The sequence below is a fragment of the Alligator sinensis genome, unplaced genomic scaffold, assembly GCF_000455745.1.
Source record: "Alligator sinensis unplaced genomic scaffold, ASM45574v1 scaffold255_1, whole genome shotgun sequence".
In the NCBI taxonomy this organism is placed as follows: domain Eukaryota; kingdom Metazoa; phylum Chordata; order Crocodylia; family Alligatoridae; genus Alligator; species Alligator sinensis.
The window spans coordinates 955,176-966,192 of NW_005842270.1; the positions used below are offsets into that span (position 1 = coordinate 955,176).

The window sequence follows — 11,017 nt, forward strand, 5'->3', positions numbered from 1 at the left end:
TGCAGCCCTGGGCCAAGCCCTGCGAAGCCACCAGCTTTTCAGTGCCCACAAGGGAGGAAACAGCCTACTGACCACTACAATGCAGATGCCTGAACCCAGAGAGAAAGTCCTGTACCGGCGTGTAACGGGGGGATTGCTGGAATTTTACAGGAGACCTGACCCCTCTCTGGGAATTACCCTCTGCTGACAGCCCAGGGGCACGGGGCTCCTCCAGGGCCTCCGGACCTGCCACCGCTTTGAAATGCAGCTGCAACTCCCTGGGGGCAGAGGGCTTGGCCAGGGAAAGCTGATCCCAGCAGAAGTCAGGCCTGGAGCTCCCTTGAGGCACATTTCTCCTGGGAAAGCAGCACCAATGCAATGCAATGGTGTCAGTGCAATGCAAACGGTGCCAACCTTCAGAGGCTGGCCTGGTGGAGGGGAATGGGGAGGGAGTGACAGCAAGCGTGCTGGGACTGGCTGGACCACACACCTGGAAGCATTCAGGAGCGATGGGTAGGTAGCATAAGGGTTTCCCCTGGCCAGCCTCCCCGCACCGCTGTGCCCTCTCCGCCACGGCTAAGCACCCCTCTGCCTGCAGACACAACCACCCCTGGCATAGCGAAGTGCCCGTGGCCTGCTCGGTGCTGCCAGCATGCTCCTGCCTTCCCTCCTGGGGGTTTCTTCATGCCCTGCTGCTGACAAATGCATTCCCTAACAGCTCCTGACACGGCGAGTCGCCCCACCCTCCCCTCCCGCACGCTCAGCTGTGCCGTGCGGCGGTGGGAGAGAAAGCGTGCATTGATTGAAGGTGAATTAACACTTCTCCTTCACGCCATCACCTGGGACGCTGGCGCTCCCTGCCCCTCACCCCGGTCCTGTGCTTGGCAGCTCCTGCAGTACTTTCTCCTCTGCTGAGCTATTCCCCCCTTCTCCGTCTCTCTCACTTCACTGCCTCAAAACAAGTCAGAACAATTTGCACACACACAAACCCGTGTTATTATTCTTAAGATAGCAGGATGCATCTAACACGGGGAGACGGGGCCTCTTCTCCCCCCACGCCAAGCTCAGAGACGGCACTGGAAAGGAGGAGGTAAATGCACAGGTGCAAACCCACCAGGGCAGGGGGACCCAGACTGCAACAGCAACCCCAGGAGAAAGCAGCAGCCTAGAAAAGGCACTGGGACCCCCCTCCCACCTTGCACTCGAAGCCCATGCTACGCTCCTCAGGGGAAATGCTTTAAAAATGTGCGTAGAAGGAAAAAAGAAAACAAGACATGAAAACGCCTCGGAGCCGAGAGAAGATGAACGCCAGCACGGGCTTCCCACTCAAAAGCAACACCAGCCTTGCCTATCAAGGAGTTTTCTTCAGCTCCTCGTCTCTAAACCGGTCTCAAATGACAGCATGGTGCTCCGCCGTTACTGAATTTGAGAATAAACCTCTTCATCAGGAACCATCTCGCTAATGCAAGATGAAATCGGTCCCGCGCCTCCCTTCTCATCTCGGAGACGGGGTCCGTGTTTGCCGTATTGATCGCTAAAGTGCCGGTCGCGCCGCCCGCAAGGAGAGGACGCGGGCGTGCTCGCAGGCTCCGTAAAGCCACCGGCGCTCGCTCAGATGCCCGAGAGCCGCTCTGCAGAGCAGACCTCCGTCTGGAGGCATCTCTGTGAAGGCTCGATGTCGTGTGGGGACCCCCAAAGGAGCACGGCGGGGAGCACGCGCATGCACCCCCCCCGCGAGCTGTCAGCGACAGCTCCTTCCCGAGTGGGAACCAGAGACAGCAGCTTCTCTCCTAGCGGCTGCACCTCTGACGGCTAGTTCGAGCCCGGGCGTTCACAGCAGCACGTTGAAAGGGAAACATTCCTCTCTTCAAAGGGCGCCTGGGCCCTCGGTGGCTCTGGCTCGTGTTTGTTATAACCCCAAACTGTTTGCGCTCTGCACGACTCTGGTTTTAATCATTTATTCATCACTGCAGCTCGACGGCCCCTCTCCATTCCAGTTTGAAGCTTTTAAGCCCTGGCTCCGCTGCAGGCATGCTGAAAGGAGCAGGCGCGTGCCCGGGGACCTTGGAGCGTAAGTAAATATGACAGGCTCTGGTTCCATGTTTTATTTCCCCCCACGCACATCAAAAGGCATTACCGGGGAACAGATGCTGAGGGCAGACGCCGGAGCTGGGGAGAAGGGGAGGAAAGAGGGATCTTCTTCGCGCCGGGGCCGCGAGATGCGATCAAACAGAATCCATCCGCCGGCAACCTGCTCCTCCCACCCCAGCTTCTCCCCGAGCCCAAAATAAAATCGTGTCTCTGAAGCCACCGACTCATGGGTGAAAAGACAACTGACACGGGAGGGGACTACGCTTCCCCACCAAGCTTGCTGCAGCAAACTAATTGGGAGCGACTCTTTGGCGCTCGCACGTTCCTGAGCGAGGTTTGCTTCTGTCGCAAAATCAGAGACTCGTCCGTGCCCACGAAAGCGATTCGGCCTGGCACGGGCAGCTGCAGCCCTGCATGCTTGCCTGCCAATGCACCTCCGGGCACGGCTATGGAAAGGTGTCCTAGCAGCACGGGCTAGCAGACCTGTGCTAGCTTCATCCAACTCGCAGAGGTAACAGTGGGAGCTCAGGCGTGCATTAGTAAGCAGAGCACGTGCTTTTCAGGGAGGCTGGCTACGTACTATGGTTGCTAACACGTGCCGAAGGCCATGCTGCTGTGTCTTCCCTGCCCTCGTCACCCGGGCTGGCTAGATGAAGTTAGCACGGGCCTGCTAGCATTGTCAGCCCCGCGGGTAATAACAGCCAGACCCTCCCATGCCATTGCTCCAAGGTGCAGACGTGCTGGGCTCGTGCTAGCTATGCTCTAACCCTGCCTCTTCCGCAGCAAAACCCACTTGCCACCTTAGGCTTGGCTACGGGGTGAATTTACAGCTAGACGCAGGCCTGCAATAGTGCTGGTAATATCTGGCCAGCACGGCAGGAAGGACCCTGCATGGGCACCTCATGCCCCAACCCAATGCTGCAGACAGGGTGAGAGCAGACACCGCTGATATCTCTGTGAAGCATTGCCCGTCCATTATTCCCCCATATTGCAATAGCTCATTTTTGCTGCGGTCTGCCAGCTGCTGACTGACTCTTTCTGGACCACTGGATGTTGGATCCTTTCCCCACAAGCTGCTCAAACCAGAGCAAGAGCAGCACGGGGCAAAGACAACCCGCTCTGCCTCGTGCGCGCTCAGAAGACGATGATTCCCTCGTTGCTGGCTGGACCGATGTGGATTCGACACTCACTTCCACACCCAAGGCAGTCCCCGTGGCTCACGGCTGACAGACCAAGCTCCCAGCAGCTGGGACCACTTTTCGTTCTGCATCTGGACAGCGCTGAGCTCGGGGCACCCCCGTCCGTGCCTAGGACTCCTGCGTGCAACCCTTACCCCCAAGAAGCAGGGCTACAGCGGCGCAAGGAAGCCAGTGCAACCACTGCCCGCACCGTTTTCTTCGTGGGGATAAAGAGAGAGCTTCGCTCCCCACGGCTGTCAATGCTGCCATGATCCAAAACGGAAGCAGCATCGGATGTATGCAACTGCTGGAGAGGGGGACGCTTTCGAGGTCACGGCACTCGCTCCTGTTGGCTCTCCCAAAGCCATGCCCAGCTCCCTCGTGGCTCCCTGCAACTTTGGAAAGAAGAAGGGTCCCTCCAGAGCGACGAGAAACACTGCCCGCACGCAGAGATCACTGCTTCCACGATGCACCCAGCCCCACGGGCTCCGGGGGAACGGAGAGCAGCCTGAGCCGACATCCACGTGCATTCCCGGAGACGCACACACCGCAGGCACTTAACTCGCCACATACGAGGAGCAGACGGCGATGCGGGGAACGAAGGGCCCATTTATAACCCGTTTATTAATAAATGATTAATAGATGCAGCGATATTCTTTAATAACTTCCAATAAAAGGAGCCTACGAAAAGCTTAAGTGAGACATCCCTACCAGATGGTGCTATAAAGTAAATTATAACATGTACAGTAGCGAGCGCAAAGTAACGGGTGCCCTCGCTTCGTGACGAGAAGCCGATTTTATGCAGAAACTTTCATGCCCGAGGCGGCTCTCCGTGCTTTAACGAGCCTCGTGGCCTCTGCGGCAGCTTGCGTGCCGCCCCAGACACTGGATGCTGCTAGGGTCGGAGACAGGATGTCGGGCAGGGCGTTGGGGTTGTGCCTTCGTGGGCAGCTCCCGCAGCCAGACACCCTCCCCTTAGGGACACAGGCCAGGCTTGGGTTGCGGGGACCCGAACCCCCTCCGAAGAGAGGATGCTGCCGGCGAAACCAGACTCGCAGCCGCATCTGCGCCAATCAGGGCAGGCCGCAAACGAGGCGAGTTAATAAACACCGTAACGATCAAGTATTTATTTTGTATAATGAAGTGTGAGCGATTAAAACCCAAACACACATCGGGCAGGCGGCTGCGGTTTCCCTTGAACCCTTGCCAGTATCACTCACGGCAAAATGTGTCTGCGGCAGGTTCGGAGACTTGTTTTGATCGGCGCGTCGAGTGTTTGCGCTGCCGTTCGGGTCTCGTTATATCGCACCGTCGTGGACTGCTTTCTCAAGGTGCGACAGAGGGGCGGCGGGGGGTGGGGGAGGCAGCAAAACTCCTCTTGCAAAATCCTCCACTGGCAGCCACTCTGCTGCTTCCCTGAAAGCTGATTTCGGTAGCAAAGGGCGTGCTGGAAACAGCTGGTGAAAATAGACTGGAACTGAAAGGCAGCTGGCATGAAACTCCACAAGAAAGCCTTATTTACCCTCGCGTGCTCCTTTTGTAGTGTCGATCAAACCGCTCCCCGCTCCCCGAGGAGCCCCTCGGAAAAGCAAGGGGAATAAATACATTTAAAAAAATAAAATAACATAAGCCCGGGAAGACGACTGATGTCCTTCAGAGCCGAGAGGCACCTGAGAGCGCTCGGGGCGGTGCCGACTTGGGGCACGTCCCCGCAGCGCTGTCCTCGTGTGCCCTTCGCTGTCAACTCCCGCCGCGCACTTTGATCAGGGCCCGGGTCTGCCCTCCCCCTCCCCTGCCCCGGCAGACCCCATTCTTCAACGTCAGCTCATTGATTTGCAGATGTCGGGAGAGCGGCGCAGAAAAAACACAAGGAGAGAATTGATAATCAATCACCACGTGCCACCGGGGGGGTGGTGAGGAGGGAGGAAGGCACGCAGGGCTGGGGGCTGGCTTTGCTCCGAGACGAAGAGCATATTCTTCATCCCACCCACGCCTCCATGCACTCCCCAGGCAAGAGGCCCCGAGGCCTGGCTTTCCGTGACGTGTCGGTGGGGTGCTTGGAAGAGATCGAGTGCTGTAAGCGAGCAGCAGGAGCCTGTGCGGTAGCCGGAGGTGAGCGGGATGAAGACTGGCACCCAGGCAGGGGAGGATGGGATGATCCAGGAGAGCAATACTGAACGGGGACACACGGAGCTCCCTGGGACAGCGAGGACCACCCTGCTACCAAATGCAGCCACGTCCCGCATCGGCTCGTTGCTATCGCACCCCGCATAGCTGTATCGGGCCTGAGACACCAAGACAGCACGGCACATTTTCAGCCCCTCTGGGCCACGTTATCAGTGCGACATGGGAGGCGGGAGGTGCACAATTGCAAGACTCCTGGTTATGGATTTACACTGCCACAAAGAGCAGCTTGCAGCACCAGAAGGACCAATTCTTCACCGCGTGGCGATGCTTCTGGCCAAGAAAGAGACCGCGTTCGTCGGGAACCAAGAGTGAAGCTCCCATCTCAGTCGCTCCGGCAGGAAGGCAGAGAGGCTCCTCTGAGCAAGGCAACATTTGGCCTTAAGCCTCTGGCACATCAGAGGTAGAAAGCCTCCGCTGACCCATGCACAGAGCTGGCAGAAGGCCAAAGGGCAGAGGGTGGCTGAGCTGCTGTCTGGACTGCTTTACTTCTTCCAGGTTTCATGCCTGGGATCTCTTGCATCTATATTAACAACCTTTCGCAGCAGCAGGATGTGGGCTGCCGCGGTCCCCTTGCTTCACCTGTGGCAGGCTCAGGTGTGATGTCAGGGTTGACGGCAGGTTTACTAAGAGATTAGATTATGGATCTGTATCGGGTGGTTTGGGTAGGGCTGATCCTGCCTCAGACAGGGGTTGGATTAGACGCCTTCTGGAGGTCCCTTCCAGCCCTGCTTCTTTGTGGTTCTAGGAGTCTCTTGTCAAATCCCCATAGCACATGCTGCATGGATGAGACGGGGAGGGGCCGATGGAGCCATTACTCTGCGTGGGGTTATGTATTTTCCAGGCAGCTTGGCCTGACTCTCAGGCCATCACAGCTAGGAAAGAGCTGGCAGGAGCGGGAAGTGAGCAACCAGACACGGAGCCTGGGATTACAGTGGAAAGCCTTCCAGGATTTTGCAGTTTTACAGACGCGATGCAATTTCCATCCTGCTTTTAGCTCGGCTGGTAGAAACGCTTCTCCTTGGCTCTTCTAAAAGCCCTGGCACCTGCAGCCAGCCCAGAGGCGCTGGGCAGGATGGGCACCACAGAGCCAAATGTTCAGGCACCCTGTGTCTTCTCTCCTCCTCTCCACCCAGCTTGCTACAGGCGGGCCTACCTGCACTGTGCAAGCAGCTATTAAGTGGGCACGTGGCCTCTATGCTCGTCGAACATCCACTGGTATGGATTTATGGGGTCATTCCACAGTGGATGGGGCAAATTACTCTGGAGCAGGTATCTGGCTCATCTGCCTGCTCTTTGTCAGCGCCAGTTGGTTCCACATCGTGGTCCAGGCGTGCTGATCACACCTGTTAGCTGGATGGGGCAACCTCCAGGGAAGAGGCGCCGACCAAAACTGTCTCCAAGCCAGTTGCATGCGGACAAGTCACTCAGGAAGCTGCAGGGACCGGCAAGACCTGAGCCCATCTCTTTGTTTCCCGTGGGACTTTCTCCAAAGCCCATCACCACAGTAGATGAATGCAAGCATGGAGACGAGTGATGAATGCAAGCATGGAGACAGTAGATGAATGCAAGCATGCAAGCCTCCTCCACCTCTTCAGGGCTACGTCAGGGGCTTTCCAACCAGGCAGCCCCAGGCCAGGGCAAAGCGGGCCGTGCGCCACACCAAAGCCACACTGCCCTTCCACCGATACTTTGCTTCCTTTATGACTGCTGCATGCTGGCATTACCGTGGTACCGGGCAGAAGCAGGCGCTGGGCTCAGAGCTTCCTGCAGCGGCAGGGGAAAAGCATCCTAACAAAACCCTGCTTAAAAAGGGGATTTGCCCACTGCCACTTTCTCTGAGAGATCCTGAAACCTCTGAGCTTGCCAACTCGCAGGCATCGAGGACCCAGAATGGGGGGAACTGCAAATCACCACTTCTAGTCCCGATAAATTCATTAGTGCCTCAAAGATGAAAAGTGGCGTTGGTCTCTAACTGAGCGTCAGGATTAGTTTCACCTGGAGCCCCAGACACCGAGGCAGCACTGCACCACGTGTGACAATGCCAGGCACAGAGTGCGGACACACGACGTGGTTATATCTGCGTGCATGTACCAGTGCACCCTGCTGCCATACACTGCTCCCGTCTGCTCCCAACCGTGGTGTAACAGTGGCGTATAAAGCCAGCATAAGTCATACCAGGATAAATGCTCCATGAGTTCAAGCCACGAGTACGAGTGCACTTAATACACAGAAGATGGTAGAGGAAAGGCTCTCCTGAATATGGCAATACAGGGCGGCACCCAGGGGGGCTAAAGGTAATGTCCTGATGTTGTGCTGGGTGATAAATGTTTTCATCTATAGCAGCAGAAAATGAGCACAATTATTCCCCTTATGTGTGTGCGCAGTCTTAGTGAGAGGAGGAGTGTAGCCCTCACTGGGTAGCTAAGTCCCTTGGTTTCACTCAGGGGCACGGTGATATTATGGATCATAAGCCACGTCCTAAACAAGCTCAAACCTCCCAGAGAACCTGCTCTGCCCCACACCTCACCTTCCTCTCCACGTGTTTTTAAGCTGCAGACACGCTGCCAGGAGCTAAATCAGCTGCAACTGCACGAGGACCCACTCCAAGCTTGCCCCAATTCGAATGCACGGGGCTAGATCTCACAGGCAGTCCCCAGACCTACCGTCTGCGCGCTGAACTCGGGCAGCATGATGCACGTCGCTCCCACCCAGAGCGGGCACAGAAGCTTGTTGATCACCCCGTGCAGGTGGTGCAAAGGTAGCACGTGCAGGATAACGTCGTCCTTCACCCACTCCCATTTGCTGACCAGCCCGGCGACCTGCAGGGAAATAAATCCGGCGTGAACTTGACCCAACAGACAGCTCTCACGACGGCGGTCTGCAGAACCGGGGAGCCCTGCTCAGCCCCCCGATCTGCCGTTAGTAATATACCCGGGTCGGGGTCCGGGCCTGGAACGTGAATGTTTCCAGCAAACCCCAGCGCTGGCACAGGCACCGCTGATCTCTCAGCCCCTCTGCTGACAGCATTGATTATGCTGCTGACAGAAGGAAGCTGCCCTGCGTTGGCTCTTTCAGATCCATAAGGAATAGTGACGGGGGACAGGAAATCAATGCGCCATAAATGGAGAAGCAAAGTAAACCCCACGCTGGGGACAGACCAAGCATCGCAAGCTTGCACTGGGCTTTATTTAAAAGACACCAGCTATTCTGGAGCGGCAGGCACATGGGGCTGGCTTTACAGAGGAGTTGCTTCCAGCCTGCCTACAAACCGAAGGCATCTGCGCCGTGGCATCGAGTCCCATCGCTCCCAGGTCCCCTCTGCCTGTCTGCGCAGAGCAGGCTTCAGCCGGGGAGCTCTGCTGCCATCATTTAGCCTGCCTTTCACCAGATCAGAGCAGTTAGGACCCCAAATTTCCCCCCGCTGTGATAGCAGAGCCCTGGATCCATCTAACCAGGTCCTCGCAGCTCTCATCCCCAGAGCACGCAGCCAGCTAGAACCATTTGGGCCCTACACCTCATCGTGAAAGCGCAGTGCGTTTCCCTCGTCTTAATGGGGTGATTTGATCAGTCGCAGGCAGCAATCCCAAGCTGCCGAGGTGGAGAGCAGGCTCCTTCAGCCTTCTCATCCTTTTTGGCTCAGAGAGCTAATGGATTTTTTTGCCTTGGGGATAGATAGCTAAATAATGCACAGGCTTGACATAAGCGTGGGCTGTATCGCGCTCGGCTTCAGCGAGGGGTTAGATGTTTTCAGTCATCCCGCAGAAAGGCGAGCGGATGTGGGGGAGAGGAACTCTTTGTGGGGCTGCTACTGATCCCGATGATCTTTGGGAAACCACCCAGGAGACCCTCCGCCCAGCCTGCTACAGAGTGCGACGGCCGATGCGAAGCGGGGCTTTCATCCTAGCACCTGCTGCATGGCTCTGGGATGGGGCTGAGCTTTCAAGGAGCCCAATGAGAGACCCAATGCCTCTTTGTGCAGCCTGAAAAACAGGTACCAAACCCACCAGCTGCTTTGAAAACCATGATGCACGTTCCCCAGCCGGTGTGGCGGGCGGCACTCACCACGGCCTGTATGTTCTGGTGGGTGCTGAGGACGCCTTTTGGGCGGCCCGTGGTCCCACTGGTGTAGATGATCATGGCTCCTCTGTCTTTCCACTCTGGACTGGGACTTGCTAGCGGGAGCTCCTCCACTGCTGCCTGGCCGGCCGTGTCCCAGCTACCGGAGGGCGAGAGGGGCAGGAGCGGTATTCCCAGCCTCTCCGCGCTGGGCACGACCTTCCCCACGTACTCCTCCGCAGCCACGAGTAGCGCGCTCTGCGAGTCCTCCAGCACGTACTCCAGCTCCGACACCGGGTGCTTCCGAAAGAGGGGCACGGCGACGGCGCCACTCATCCAAGAAGCCCACTGGGCGACCACGTAGGAGGCATCGTTGGGCCACAGGAATGAGACCCGCTCCTCCTTCAGGTCTCTGCCGTGACATCCCAGCACCTTGCAGATCTGCTGGGACAGGCGGAGGCTCTGCACATAGAGGTCCCTATAGGTGTGCTCGCCATGCTGGTCAATGATGGCCACTTTCTCGCCGAAAGCCAGAGCTCTGGTGAAGACAGGCGCGACCCTGCCGATGCCGGCTGAGCTCATTGGGCGCAGACCTCTCCCACAGGACGCCCGGCTCCGCAGTCCGTGGAGCACCCGGCGCCAGCCGTGGGTATCCCGGGCAAGGCACTGACCCAGCCAGCCTGCGTGGGGGAGCAGCAAGGTCCCTGCCATTCTGCGTGGTTGCGTGGTCGACCCGCCGCTCTGCAGAAGAGAAATCACCCGAATCAGTGCCTATGCAGAGCCACAAAATGCTCCCACCAAGGAAAAGGCCTTGCCTCCATGCACTGGCTCGCCCTTCCCACCCCTGCTCCAACACTAGCACAGCATCCCCTCCCCAGAGAGGCTCTAGATCACGATCTTACTTATACCACACGAGCTAACGACAGGCCAGGACCTACTGGAGATAATCAGCGTGAGGCAGAGCACCGCGTGCAGCCAGAGACCACCCAGCCGGGTGCAGCAGAGCTGGGAAGAGACCCCAGGCCCAGGTCTCGCCTATGTGCCACGACTTCATTAGAAACCATTACAACGTCGTTAAGCAGCCACCACGGGCTGGTTTGTGCACACGCAACGGTTGACTTGGGGGATTTCTTACCAGGCCATTGAACACCGCTGACGTGCACAAAAGTGGATAACTAACAGCACTGGCTAGAGCCAGGCAATGTGCCAGCAGGCACTCAATCGCCTCCTGACCACATTAGGGCAGTTTCTCTTGACCCAGAGAGGGAAGTCCTGGCCTCCCCTGAACCACGTGCAAGAGCCCTGTTAACCAGTCCAAGGTGGAAAACCTGTCCCCAGGGAACGGGGATGAGATGATGGTCCCCCCTGCGCAAGGCTGTCCAGGAAGGTGGGGGGCTGGCACGAGAGCAATGCACCCGGATGCTTCTGCTAAGGCCGCACAATGGCATCACTGCCCATTAAGCCACGAGAGGAGGTCCAGGACAAGGCACTTGTGGTTTCTTGGCCATGGAAACAAGCAGCAGGAA

The 11,017-nt window shown here is 57.5% G+C and overlaps 1 protein-coding gene across 1 annotated transcript in view; it reads right to left on the bottom strand.

Annotated features, from left to right (window-relative positions):
* ACSF3 (acyl-CoA synthetase family member 3) overlaps nt 1–11,017 on the bottom strand; it is a 77,771-nt gene that overhangs the window by 64,722 nt on the left and 2,032 nt on the right. Inside the window, exons 2-3 of the mRNA XM_025209173.1 lie at nt 9,498–10,232; nt 8,099–8,254 (exon numbers count right to left, since the gene is read on the bottom strand). Of these exons, the coding sequence (XP_025064958.1) occupies nt 8,099–8,254; nt 9,498–10,232 (891 nt within the window). The remainder of the gene's footprint in view (nt 1–8,098; nt 8,255–9,497; nt 10,233–11,017) is intronic.